This window comes from Pyrus communis, chromosome 3 (assembly GCF_041283825.1).
Source record: "Pyrus communis isolate YQ-2024b chromosome 3, ASM4128382v1, whole genome shotgun sequence".
Lineage (NCBI taxonomy): Eukaryota > Viridiplantae > Streptophyta > Magnoliopsida > Rosales > Rosaceae > Pyrus > Pyrus communis.
The window spans coordinates 12,221,009-12,235,802 of record NC_142567.1 but is presented as its reverse complement, the minus strand read 5'-3'; the positions used below and the strand labels follow the sequence as shown (position 1 = coordinate 12,235,802).

Sequence of the window (14,794 nt, the reverse complement as noted above, 5' to 3'; positions counted from 1 at the left end):
ACCTTTAACCACAAACCCCTTGGGTTGTTCCTTACATATTTCCTCATCTAAGTCTCCATTTAAGAACGTAGTCTTTACATCCACTTGATGTATTTCCATGTTATGGAGTGCAGCTATAGCAATCAACAATCTTATTGAAGTAATTTTCATTACAGGCCAACTATGTATCAAAGAAATCCAAACCATGTTTTTGACGGTATCCTTTAGCTACCAAGCAAGCCTTATATTTGTCAATTGTACCATCTAGTTTTAATTTCTTCTTAAAGATCCATTTGTACCCAATTGGCTTATTGCCAGGGGGCAAATCTACTAATTCCCATGTATGATTTTGCATAATGGAATCTACTTCACTGTTAATTGCATCCTTCCAAAATGGAGCTTCAAGAGTGGACATGGCCACCTAGAATGATTAAGGTTCTGTCATAGTTAATAAGGTCACCAAATCAAGTCCAAATTCCTTTCAAATTTTTGTCATTTTACTCCTTCTAGGTTCAAGTTCTTCTTCTTGAACTATAGACAAGGATGAACCATCATCATGTTGTCTAGGTTTGTTATTAACCTCGGATACGTCATCATGTAATCTCTTTTTCAACAAATTAGACTTGCCTATTTTGTATGGAAATATATCCTCAAAAATATTGCATTTATAGATTCTATAATAGTATTGACATGTATATCGCTTACTTCGGAATGAAAAACTATGAATCTATAAGCTGAACTATTAGATGCAAAACTAATAAGAACATAATCTATAGTTTTAAGCCCTAATTTTGTTCTCTTTGGCAATGGGACTTGTACTTTTGCCAGGCAACCCCACACTTTAAGCAATTTAAACATTGGGGGTTCTTTCTTTCCATAATTCATATGGTGACTCCTTTCTCATTTTAGGTGGAATCGATTCAAAATTTTATTTGCAGTAAGTAAAGCTTCACCCCACAAATTGTGTGGAAGCCCAGAGCTATTTAACATAGAATTGATCATGTCTTTAAAAGTACTATTTTTCCGTTCGGCAACACCATTTTGTTGCGGTGTATAGGGAGCTGTTGTTTGATGAATTATGCCATGTGTGGCACAAAATTTAGCAAAGGCATGAGACTCATATTCTCCTCCCCTATCGGACCTTAAGACTTCAATGTTCTTGTTAAGTTGATTCTCAACTTCTGCCTTATATGTCTTAAACATATCCAAGGTCTCATCTTTACTATGAAGTAAATAAACATAACAATACTTACTGAAATCATCTATAAAAGTTACATAATAGTTCTTTTCACCACGAGTTGGATATGATCTAAAATCACACAAGTCACTATGAAATAAATCTAATAAATCATTGGATTTTTCATGCACTATTTTAAGGCTTTGACTTGCAAATTTCAATTCTGTACAAGTCTCACATTTAACATTATCTAAATAGTCAAGTTTGGGCAGCAAACCTACCTTATGCATTCTAAAAAGAGAACGAAAATTTACATGTCCTAACCTAGAGTGTCATAAATTAGACGAGTCAACAATATAAGCAGAAGCATTATTTATTTCATTCATAGCATTAGCAAGTACATTCAGTTTGAATCATCCATCAGCAAGGTAACCCTTTACCACAAAAATTCCCCCTTTAGTTTATACAAACTTATTGGACTCAAAAACTAATTTGAATCCCTTATTACTAAGGATAGGACCAGAAACAAGATTCTTCCTTATATCGGGGACATGCAGCACATCAAGAAGGGTTAATTCCTTTCCAAAAGTGAATTTCATAACACATTTCCCTATTCCAGCCACAACAGATGCAGATGCATTTCCCATGAACAGCTGCTCGTTCTTCTCTACTTTCTGGTATAAAGAGAACATATTTATATCACCACACATGGTGAGTTGCACTAGTATCTATCCACCAATCAACATGGTCATATACAAGGTTGATTTCAAAAATCATTGCAACCAATGCATCCACATCATTTTCAATTAGGTTTGCGTAGTTGTTGTTGCCTTGATTTTCAAGACCTTGATCCCTTCGATGGCGACATTCTTGAGCCCTATGGCCTAGCTTTCCACAAACCCAACAACTTCCCTTAATTTTTTGAAAGTCTTTGCCTTTCACACCAAGGACAAAGTTCTTTTCCTTCTTAGTTTTCTGGAATTTCGGCCTTTGCTTTGATGAACTTCCTTCAACAACATTCGCCTTGGCTTCCATACTAAAAAACCAGGCCTTTCTCATTCTTTCTATTATCTTCCTCAATTCTTAGCCTTACAATGAGATCTTCGAGGGTCATCTCCTTACGTTTGTGCTTGAGATAATTCTTGAACTCCTTCCAAGAAGGTAGCAATTTCTCTATGAAAAACACCACTTGAAAAGACTCATTGATCACCATCCCTTCAACATGAATGTCATGGATGATTTTTTGGAGATCTTCGGTTTGAGAGACAACGGACTTGGAATCCACCATTTTGTAGTCCAAAAATTTGCCCACGACAAATTTCTTTAAACCAGCATCCTCGGTTCTATATTTTTTTTTTCTCAAGTGATTCACAAAGTTCCTTGGCTGTCTTGCATACCACATAGACATCATACAGTGAATCATCTAATGCATTGAGAAAATAATTTCTGCAGAGGAAATCATTATGATTCCAGGCATCTATAGCCCTCAAAGTTTCTGTAGGAATATCATCTCCTTCTACACTAGGCATAGTCTCACGCATGACATTAGCCAGATTCAAAGTTGTCAAATAAAATAGCAGATAGCCTCACGCATGACATTAGCCAGATTCAAAGTTGTCAAATAAAATAGAATTTTCTGCTGCCATCTTTTGAAGTCTCCACCCTTAAATTTCTCAGGCTTTTCAGAATGAGGTTTAGTTCCTAATTGTTCCATACTATTAGAAGATTGTTGGAGAACAATTCAGAAATAAATAAAAATAACAGAAATAACAGAACTTGAAATACTTTTTTGACGAAAAATACTTGCTATACAAAATGAAATAACAAGAGTAAATACAAGAATTAAATTCGTACTAACTTGATTAACCACAGGTAGAGACTAGCACAAAAACTATGTCTGTCGAACAGTATTTCCGTCCCACTCTTGTGCATGTGGTCCGTCCCACTCTTGTGCACTCTTGTGCATGTGGTCCGTCCCACTCTTGTGCATGTGGTTCTACAATGTCTGATTGACAAGGATACAACTACCTAATTCTATAACCCGCACTAGATTGTAGAATTCTACCGAATTGTTTTGTGTGATTACTCTCTCGAATTGTTTTGTATTGATTAATTAATTAATATTAATTGTATTAGGCTATATTAGCCAAACCTAATCCACACAACCATAAGACTCAAGCCTCCAAATGGTCCAAGTTGTAGGTACTGGGACAAAGGACTAGAACTATATAAATGGCAATGGGAACTAAAAGTTCCCCGATGTGGGACACTAAGAGTCTCAAAACTCCAACAATCACAAAGGAAGATTACATGTAATAGACTTACAACAAACAAAAGCAACTACCAAACTCCCTACGAAATCAAACTCCGCTCTCTTTCCAGCAAATGCTCTCACAAAATTTTTTTTCTCTGGGTCATGAATGCGCACACCGGGAACTTTTCTTCATAGGAAAAACAGAAAATTCACAATCAAGCTTTCTTGTTTTCTCTCTTCAAATATGACGGATCTTCATCTCTACAGCTTGTGAATGAAGTTTCATCAATGGACATTGGCCAATTTCCACACAAGGAGTAAATCCTTCTGTATTTTCCTCCTGTCTTTCTTAACCATGACGAGACCAATCCCTTGCTTTTTGGCTTTGACCATCAGACAGTAGGAGGTGATGGGGAGGCATTAGTTGGATAGACTGAAGGTGTCCAGGCATAGATGAGCAAGCCAATTACAAGAACAACGGTCCCAGAGACAAAGCCTGTGGGCAACGAGGCTGCAACACCTAGGTATGGTAGTGGCAGCGTGAAGACATACACAGATATCGGCACTGCAATGCATGCCCCAAACGATGCCAACATATGAATTTGGTCAATCCACAAAGCACAAATAACAAGAGGAAAATATATCAAATTTAGTCTCCTATTTGTTATGTTGTAGTTACGGGCTTTTGTTGCTATTTTTCTGATGCGATGCCCGCTTTTATGGATTTACTCATAATGGGAAAACTGAACTGTAAATAAAAAGGCTAATAAACCTTCCAATTATCCAATAATGTCTGCCTTTAAAAAGCTAATATATGTTTAAGGCAGGTTGGTTTTAGTTTTTCAGGTGATGTTCTAAAATTTAAATCCAAACCAACGCCAAACCAAATGCACAATGCATGGTGAGCACCGACCATTTAGTGACCCATCATTCAGCTTCGTGGAAGAGCAACCACATCAACGAAGCCAAAATTTCAGGTTTCCCATTTTGCATGAACCAACTATGGTAGTTTAGTTGTATATACCTTTCAAATGGATTTTTTTTTTTTTCCTCTTTTAATATCAGTCTTCATATTGAAGTTACTGCAATAAAATTGACATACCTGAAAATGTCGATGCGAGGGAAGATACCACAGCAGAAGATATCTTGAGAAGATGCAGCAATGATATGTTAAAGCCCATGTTGACAATAACAAATAGTAACGGGAGTAATGGAGCACCATCACATCCTGTAGCCAGCCAATATCAATGTAATCAAATAAGTTACTCCAGTGGTTTAGATTACTCAACATAAGTAAAGAAGGACGAAATGATATTTTAATATTGAGTGGCCCTAACAAACCTATATTGGTGTTTTATATTCTCAAATGCAGACAACAAATTCTTTGCATAAAATGGAAATATTACGCTTCTCTTTTCTTATTTTGAATAAGTAGCATTGTTGTATGGAAGACAAAGAAACTGACAGATATATTGTTCTATGCAAAATATGACATGTACGTACTATGCCAGACAATTATTCTTCTATTTTTTTGTGTTTAAGCAAATCTACCTTGGATACAAGAGCCTAATGATCTGAATTTCAAACGATATGAATGACCAAATCTGAGAGAGAGCCATCTCGTAAATAAATCAACTAGATGGGAAACAACATACATTAAGCTTCCCACTAGTTCCCACACCACCACCACCCAACCGCCACACACCCCCCCCCCCCCCCCCCCAAACAAAAATCATTGGTTTTTCTCTGAAGCCATTTGATTCTTTTTGCCTTCATAGCCATTTATCGTAAATACATTTCATTTAAAAATTGAATATCGACAAATTAAATCTGAATAAGAAAGCCAACTGTAGGCTGAGCTGATATGATATTTAGTATGAGAAATTAAATGAATTTAAGTAAGTTTCAAAGAGAATGCAACAGATAATGTCTTACCTGTTGATAAGGTACCCATGTTTAGAAAGCAAGCTGCACCGTCTTTAAGATAGTTTGGCAGTTGACCAAATGGAATCCCCCATAATTTCGACATAAACGGCAAGAGGAGGCATATGAATAGTGCCTGCAATTCACATTTACAATAGATAATTGGCTTTCATTACAATTTTTTTAAGAAGACAACACAACAAGGTGAACTCAACTTCGGGACACCAAAAACCTAAATTTGAAGTCACTGTTTGACAGTTGATACTTACTTGGAAAGCAGATCCAAAGGAATTCACAACAAATAGGTCCACCGATCTTCCCTGTAATAGATTGAATGTAATAATAATTCTCAGATCAAAAGAACCCAAAAGAATTAATCTCATTAGAAAATAAATAAATGAATTTGTTTGATCTCTATACCCGATTGTGTTAGAACGTTTAGAATAACATCACATTCCAATAAGTTATGCCATATTGATTTTCGGTCTTGGTTTCAGTGGTAATTCTTATTTTTTGTGATAACACATTTTCGCAACTCAAATGCAATGTAGCCATATGGGTTATATCCTATATCTTGTTGCTTCCAAATCCTTTAGAAAGCAGAAGATACAACGAATCTAGGAACATAGAAATGAGAACTGTACATGGCCATTAGTACCTTTAACCGCTGACGAGCATCCAGAAAGATTACTTCCTACAAAACGATAAAAAGTTTCCTGTTACAGGGAATGTAATAAAATGTCAAAACGTCAAAAAATTAAACAACCATAAAAATATTACAACCTTCAGCACTGTATCAGCTGCTTGGAACAAAAATGAAACTATCATGAGAAGACTCCAAAATACACCAGCTTCTTTTAACGAATTTCCAGCACTAGATCCACTTCAGACAAAGACAGATGTAAGTACTTGACATGCTAACACTGTACATAAGACAATCAACACGAACCTACTTAAGAGGTATCCAAATTCTACTTGAGACCAATTTATAGAGATAATTGACAACTGCAGAATGGACTCAGAAAAAACTAAAAAGTAAAATAACAAAGATCAGTTTATGAAGTAAATCACGTAAGATTGGTTTTGTCTGGAATTTTACAGTTTGACCATTTGACTTAGTGAAACAATCAACTACTTAACAAGGCCATAAGAACACAGGAGGGAAGAAGTACGTAACTGTGGTTGGGGTAATTAGGATTTTTTCCATTCCAAAACTTATCAAGGATTTTTTTTACCCAAGTTTTATCAACGAAATCAAGAAAATACCCGCAGTTTCTCTATAATTAGAGAAAGGTATTACACATCTAAGCTTTTTGTGTCAACTTTAAACCTATAGGAAAGGATCTAGTAATCAGTGTGATGGCCAACGCCCATCAATGCTGCATATGTGATCAATGCAATTAACACCTTATAGTCATATGCGACATCCACGACACTCCACAAGTTAAAATCCACCTCTAGTGCATGTGTGTGGCTGTCCGTTTCAAGTTAGTTTGCCCGTATTTTTTGTTTTCTTTTCGCAGGGGAGTTCCTTGAACCCAAAGAGCATCTGAGCAACAGAACCTGTAGGGATGGAGGCAAAATTTTCAAGTTGGCTGGGCTATACTTATCTTTAGAAGAATTGGTTGCCTGAAAATACAGGGGCTGGCCTTTATTCATGCCGATTGAATCTATAATCCTAAATAGTTTTGAATTCTCAGTGCTTGTTCAGAATCTACATTACTCTGTGAGACAGCTATGACCAAAATATTGCAAGTTAGTTTTTTCTTTAAAACCAGTATCCTCGAGGAAGCTGCACTTGAAGAATACTTTTTCAATGTTTTTGCCCTCAGTCAATTTACATCACTCAAACTTCACAATCCACAGAGGAACAGATTGGTCGTGTTGACACAGAAATATCAAATGAATATAGTTCATACACAAGCTTCATCGTAAGGTGATAAGTTTAATCAAAATGATGTTAAAGTATATGTCTTACCTTGCTACAGTTATGATTACACCAATGGCTACAAGAACGCACCCTAAAAGTTGATTGACCCTGTATCTCCTTCCAAGGAAAATAATTGACAGGAGAATTTGCCAAACAAGAAACGTCTGCAAAATAATTATGAGAATAAATCAAACATCCAACTTTCAGTATTCCATTACTTGCGTCAAAAGGTGCCAAGCCATGTCATTTAGTGGAAAAACATATGGAGATTTGGTACAAAGGCTAATTTTATCATGTCGTTTTCCTCTTTTCAGCCAATCCAATTGTTATGTTTCTCAACTGCAGTCGGCTTGAGTCCACCAGCAGCAATTTTTTAATAACACGAAGTGAAATTTTAAATCCCAGAACACTGACTGATTATCCCTGGCATAAAACTTGACCAGCAGAGTTCAGTAGTTACATAGTTCCTACATTGGTTCTATTTGTTAATCGGCTTGCCTATAAAAACATTAATATTTTTAATTGTGCTGCATGCTTCAACTCCACTCAGTACTCTACCAAAATTTTAATATTTTTACATGTATAATTGCATTTATTTCTCTTTTTTCAATTTCGTCTCTAAAGCCATCATCTAATTGGACTGTCCCTTCATTTCAAACCACAACGTGCTAGCTTAGGAAATTCACAGATACACTTATTTCAGAAAACATGGCATAATTAGAGCACCAGAACAGAATTACTTATATCAGAACAAATAGCTGTATCCAGGAAGTGAGCACTGAAACCGGCTTACCTGAGACAAAACTGGAATTGATGCTCCACAAAGAATTGCTGATTCAAGAAAGAGGAAATAAATAAATAAATGATATTTGCGTATCAATCTTAATGTTCAGCAGCAAATAATGCTTAGTATTATATGAATACTCAAACCCTACAATATACAACAAATTCACGAACAGTACTACAAAGCTTGCATAAGAAGGGCCAACATTCAGCAGTGGGTTGGTTTGCCATCATACAGATACAACCAATAAATTCAAAATGAGTGCATGAGAACTAGTGAAGACCCGGACTTGACAAACATAAATGTTAATAACGAATAAATTACATCAAAAGGAGATTTCAGGACTGAATCAATTGATACATGATGAAGATGAAAAACTGAACATAATTATAATTATATCTTAGTAAAGTGAAACAAAACTATAATAATGATGTTGAAAAAGCATCACATAACTTCCCCAAGGAAAGGACGAGAATGATGATGTTGAAAAAGTGAAACATATCAAAGAACAGCAAAAAAAATTCCGAAGATTTGCCTTGAAAGAAAGTAAGATTGAAATGTATTACAAAATGTTACCTCCAGCTGCCATCCCAGTAGCAGCACCAAGAGCTTCCAAGAGGCCAACAGCAAGAAATGGAGCTTTTGGCATGGATAGCATCTCATCAGTAACAATACCAGCGCGATACCGGAGATACAAGACTGAGAAATATACAATTACATATCTGAGAAGCAAAATTAAAAGGCAGCAATTGATGTTAGTCCATGGTATTGAAGCGTTTGAGGTATTGCTTGTACACCTCCCTTTAGTCAATGCCATCAATAAACCATAACTCGAAGTAGGAAAAGGAAGCAATAAATAAGTGAAAGGTATGCTTTATCTATACAAAATGGTAGTGACATTAGTAGAAAAACATCAATGGTAAAGTTTACTTTTCGAATAACATCTATATGACTTTTTCACAGTGAAAGTGAACAAAAAGCCTATCAAAGAAAAGTCATAAAAATATTTGAGGCAATGGTGTGGGGAAGATTCACATTAGGTGATTAGTTCATATCACATTCACAGAACAATGGAAAAAACATTGAGGATACCTTGCTGTCGTTTCAGAACCTATTAGCTATTGGCAGTTAAGGGTTGATGGTTCTCATAAGGTGATAGCCTGATAGGAGATACCCATCTACGTCTGGTAACGATTTCAATGATAATAAATTTTGGTATTCAGGCTATTACACCTATTAAGCCTGATCATGAACTCATAAACAAGTTGCAAAATATTCAACCATACAATTGGGCATGGTTTGGGGAGAACAAATCAGAGTCTAACTAGTTCCTTTTTTTATCAAATGGATTTAAAGTTAGGCCAAAAAAACCCCTTCTCATCATAACATAAACTCAGGTAAGATAGTACACACGCGCAAAACAATCTCAATTTTATTTTGACATTTTAGCATTGTTTATAACTTGCGTGTCCTCATAGCAAAAGTAGGTCTATGTTACCCAAATCAATCATCAATGTAGTCCAACGGTTGAAAGATCCTAAACCGTACCAAAAAGAAATGCTGAACCTAAAACCTGTAACCCTAAACCTTAAAACGTTATAATTGCCAGACATAAGAACTAAAAATTTAGATGATTCTATATGTAAAGAATTATTAGATGAGAAAAGTTCAAAGAGAAAAAGACATAATTTAGAAGGAGTTGCTCGTATTTTATAAAACTTCTTTTCTTTTTAGTCCAAGACATATTTTGCACTAATCTTCACTTGCTAGGACGTAGTGGGTCAAAGAAGAAGGCCCAAACCACTTGCCAAAATAAAATAAAACATTAAAAATATGTTTGAATTGTAAAATTTGAGCAACTCATTTTATTCCACAATATAATGAATTGCTCAAGTTTTACAATTACGCACTATTTTTAATGTTTCTTATCTAAATGTTTATAATATTGTAAATGCAAGGAATACCAACAATATTATAAATGTTTCGTATCTAATTGTTTATAATATTGAGTTTTATAAAGTACAAGCACAATGCAAGGAATACCAACAATATTTGTAGATGGAGACATTGTACAATAATTCAATTTAAAAATTATTTTCATGCTTTTTTTTTTTTGGAAGTTAAAAATGATTTTAGAAAAATAAAGCATGAAAGTTGTTAGATATCCGTAGCTTTTATTTGTGGACCACAAACCCAAAAGCAAAAAGAAATGAACAGGACAGGAGGGAGCTCTTTGAGCACCCACTTGACACACACTCATTCAAAAGGCACAGATGGATGGAATCAAATATAACAAGAAGAAAGAAGGGCAGGATACGATAATCATTACCACCTCTCCTTCCTCCCTCCCCCCTCCCTTTTGACTTATGGGAATCAAAAAATCTGCTGGTAAATGGTTTAGATTCAAATTAGGCCCACCCACTATCTCTGCAGTTTCGCAGCGTCTCCCTCTTTATCCACCCTTTTATTTTCCATTAGAAAACTAAAATAAAAGTCACACACATCATATTATTATTCCTACACACCTTTATTTTCAGTCATCGAATTAAATAAATAAAACCAAAATAACATTCTGGATTAAACAAGTGTGTGCAAGAGATGAAAAGAATATGCATCATTTCCCTCAAAAGAAAAGTAATTCCAAACAAGTCGATCTGGAATGTCCATTGCTAGCACAATATATTTATATACAGTTGCTCTAATTTATGATATGGAACTCAATTGTCACACTGCTCTGGCCAACTGCCTTAACTCACATATGCATATACAATCGCTATATACACATCCATGTATCTATTTCTATACATAATGCATAGATAGGCACTCCTAGCACGTAAAAGACAGAATAAAAGGAAGGAAGGAAGAATTTGCAGTGTGTAAAACATGAAAAGTAGAAGTGGACGAATCCAACTTGGATTCGACAAGGTAGTCATACTCGTTACTCACCATAAAGAAATTCACAACTAGACGAGTCGTCTCCTTCTGCTCTATGGTTGTCATTTTCACCTCATGAAAAAATCACCAACTTTTAACATATGTTTTTTGGGTTTATCTGACATGATCCTCCCACCAAAAACATTTAACAAATCACAACCCTACAAAATTCGATTCAACAAATCTCAAACCTTCAAAGTTGAATTTTACTTCGTCTGAATCAAGGCTCCCTAACGATGAACGGCCCACTATTTGGACACCCTACCATTTGCACTCATTTCGCGGATCTCACTTGTAAACAACTTATACACTATTTTCGTCGGGTTTGTGTCAAAGACATGTGTGAGTTTTTGTCCACATTACATGAAAGTCATAACACGAATATACCGTCGGCACGGATATACACTCGGAGTCCCGTGTCATGTAAAACGAGATCAGGTAAGATGACCTAAAATACAAATGTGAGGAAACGATGTCGTTGGACGACAACTATTGTCGCCGTTAGTGTTTGTAGTATTATTGTTTCTTCTACAGTTTAAACGGTCAACTAAACGCCCTGAAAACCAGTAAATCAAATGATTGTGGCCGAGTCTTGTAAATTCAAAACTAATTTCCAAAAGCACCCAAAACTGGAAAAAAAAAATAATTAAAAAAGAGTAGTGCTATTCTTAGCACAATTTTTTTCATATTTTTTTACCATCTTAAATAGCAGATGAGGTAGACAAGTTACATTATTTAATTTTAATTTTTTTATTAATCAGAACACTTAAATAATTTTAAATGACGGAAGAAGACTTCTCGTATACTACAATCATCATTTAATTAACCATCTTTTTATTAATTATTAATTAATATTTTGAAATTAAATGTTAATTAATTTAGATGTTGCGGCTTTCCACGATACCACTGATAAACAATTATGACATAAAAATAAGATAAGAATAGTATTATTAATTAAAAAACAATCATGAGAGAGAGAGGCGGTGTCAGTTACCCGAAAGTGGCGAGCTGAGCGAGAAAGAATGGGTAGTGTTTAAGGGGGACCAGGGCCAGCTTATAAAGCACCCGATTTCCGACCCCCAGAACCACCGTAACCGCCGCTGCAACCGCCATGTCCACCCTCCGATCCTTACTACTCCTTTCCTGCTCCACCGACGCCCGATACTCCCCCACCGCATACGAGCACGGCCCCGCCTTCGAGCTCTCCGCTCCTTCCCCGCCCTCCGATCGCTCCCACGCCCCTCTGGAACCCACCGCTTCCAACGTCCATGTCACCCGCCGCAAATGCTCAGACGGCGTCGTCCGCAGCGGGAATCCTTGCCGGAGAATACTCCCGTAATATCTGTGCCGGAGATGTGAGATCTCGGGCTGCAAGCGTGGTGGTTCCCGGATGCAAATTGGTGGGTCGGGAGCTCCGGCGCCCGCCCATACGCGGTGGATACTCGACATCGTAATAGGAAGTTGTGGAATTGTAAATCCGATGTTTTGTAATAATTTCCGTATACATAGAGAGAAAGAGAGAGACGTGATTGTTTTGTCGTCTGACTCCGAGAGACGCGTGGGGGCTATTGTTGTTTAAAAAGGAATTAGATCTCTCCTCAGTGGGAATCCGGAGATCAAGTGATATTAACCGTTGATCAAAAATCGTATGGTTAAAAAAAAAAATTCAACAGTAGGGCAGCCTTGTTTATGCATAAAAATATAATAAAAAAATTGTAATCACACAATTTTTAATAAATGGTTAGTATCACTTGATTTCCAGGATCCCCAGTGAAGAGATCCAGAGATAAAAACCTTTGGCTGAAGACTAGTGGTAGGTGGTCTCGCAGATCTTTCGGAGAAGGGTAGCCTAGTATGTAAGCACATCAATGAAGGAACCCTCAAACGACCCGTCTAACAGGATAAGGGGGGAGATCCTCAGTAGTGGTGACCTCTTCACTCTTCTAAGGACTGATACATGTCCATTTAAAAAGGACTTCGAATCCTCGTGAAATTAAACAAGAAAATTCAAAAGGCTTGGTTGGGTTTAGAGAGACTTTTTAGTATTCTAAAAACACGATTCAATAGTAATAATACGAGAGTTTTAATAAAAACGACTTGAGCCAACTTTTTTTAAACCAAAAACCATTTACAATTTTTATTTAATTAAAATGGCTTGAAATTTAATGAGAATGACAGATGGACCATATAGCGCCAAAAAAAAAATTAAATCCCATAGGCTGAAGCAAAAGCCCAACATGCAACATCAAGTTTTTCTTCCGGTTTTGTCCCTAATAGCTGTTCATACAAATTTGTTAACACAACTTCACATTATTTACAAAATTATCATCGAGCCCATAAAAGTCAAATAAAACCAAAACTAATTTAATTTTCAATTTTTTCCTCCAACAAACGGTTGCAACCATTCCCCAGTTAAAACTCATATCATGACATGATTAATTCAAGAATCACGATCCCCACTTTCATTTTTTGTCTCTGGCATCCACCATCCGTACTTCCATTTTTCCTCTACACAATTCCCACAAACTAAAAATATTACTTTTCAAATTCAATTTAATAAACAAGAAACTTACACTTTTATAAAGCTCTTCCCAAACAGAAAAATAATCTACATGTCCAAATAAAATAGGTAACTCATGTAAATGGTGGATTGTCTTGGTGTTAAAGTTATATTTTCAGCTTGTGCCATTGCGGGTTTAAACTTTTTATCCCCTTAATATAAATTAGTATAGAATATAACTTGTACTAAAAAGAATAAGTAATTAGTATAGAATATCGTTTGTACTAAAACAAAAATTACACATCAAATTAAAATTACATAGCAATATCCCATCAAATTATCTTTTACATCAGCAAATCAAGGGCCTTGAACTATAGCCTTACAAGCCGCTTGGTTATGTCCCAGCAACAACCTGAAAACAAATCAACAAAAAATGCATCGATGTCGTACTAGAAATTTGATACTTTATGATTCTTCAAGTAATAAAAAAGATCAAATAGCTAAAATATCTCCACAAGCAAACAAAATTATCAATTATAAACACATAAAAAGTTTCTAAAATCTAAAATTTTCGAACTGCACATTATTTTTAAAATTGAACGCTACCACTATTTCTAGAGTTGAACACTTATTATTTCTAGAACTGTGCACTAGCACTACCACTATTTTTAGAACTGAACACTAACTATTTTATAACTAAACACTGATTATTTTTGGAACTGAACAATAACTATTTCAAGAAATGAACACAGTACTATCATTATTTTTTAAACTGAACACTGGTACTATCACTATTTCTTAAATTAAACACTAACTATTTCTAAAACTAAACACTGATTATTTCTTAAACTGAACACTAACTATTTTCAAAACTAAACAATGTATTATTTCTTAAACTAAACATTGACTATTTCTTAAACTGAAGATTGACTATTTCTAGAATTGAACACGGGTATTATCACTCTTTCTTAAACTGAACACTGGCAATATCATTATTTCTTAAACTAAACACTGACTTTTCTTAAACTGAACGTTGGTACTATCATTATTTCTTAAACCGAACGCTCATTTTCCCCAATTATTCACCCAGGAACAAAAATTTACGGTGTTATGAACTAAAAACCTTCAAGTTTTCCAACTTCTGTGAGCTAAAACTAGCATTAGGAGATTCAAAAGTTCGAAACTCCGCAAAACAAATCAAATTTACATATAAATAGTTATATTTAACATGACAAAAATAGAAAGTAAAGGAACGTGACAAAAAAAAAAAGAAATTGTCAACGTGATGAAACTAAGATGCTATGTCTAGTGGC

General features: G+C 35.4%; 1 protein-coding gene across 1 annotated transcript; it reads right to left on the bottom strand.

Moving 5' to 3' along the window:
• Positions 1 to 3,359: 3,359 nt before the first annotated feature.
• Positions 3,360 to 13,113, bottom strand: CLT1 (CRT (chloroquine-resistance transporter)-like transporter 1). The gene is made up of 10 exons (XM_068454533.2): positions 11,976 to 13,113; positions 8,624 to 8,769; positions 8,057 to 8,094; positions 7,312 to 7,427; positions 6,117 to 6,216; positions 5,992 to 6,027; positions 5,603 to 5,653; positions 5,346 to 5,469; positions 4,513 to 4,638; positions 3,360 to 3,975 (listed from the first exon to the last, which is right to left on the bottom strand). Exons 1-10 carry the CDS (start codon positions 12,428 to 12,430, stop codon positions 3,803 to 3,805), a joined length of 1,365 nt encoding a protein of 454 aa, XP_068310634.2. The 5' UTR covers positions 12,431 to 13,113; the 3' UTR covers positions 3,360 to 3,802.
• Between the last annotated feature and the right edge of the window lie 1,681 nt (positions 13,114 to 14,794).

What these genes read in the sequence shown, in the direction of transcription:
- CLT1 (XM_068454533.2), bottom strand. Translation starts at nt 12,430, where the DNA reads ATGTCGAGTATCCACCGCGTATGGGCGGGCGCCGGAGCTCCCGACCCA. An exon ending in TACTGGGATGGCAGCTGGAG is followed by an intron (nt 8,095 to 8,623) that starts GTAACATTTTGT and finishes TTCTTGAATCAG; the next exon opens with CAATTCTTTGTGGAGCATCA. An exon ending in GTAATCATAACTGTAGCAAG is followed by an intron (nt 6,217 to 7,311) that starts GTAAGACATATA and finishes CTTTGTCTGAAG; the next exon opens with TGGATCTAGTGCTGGAAATT.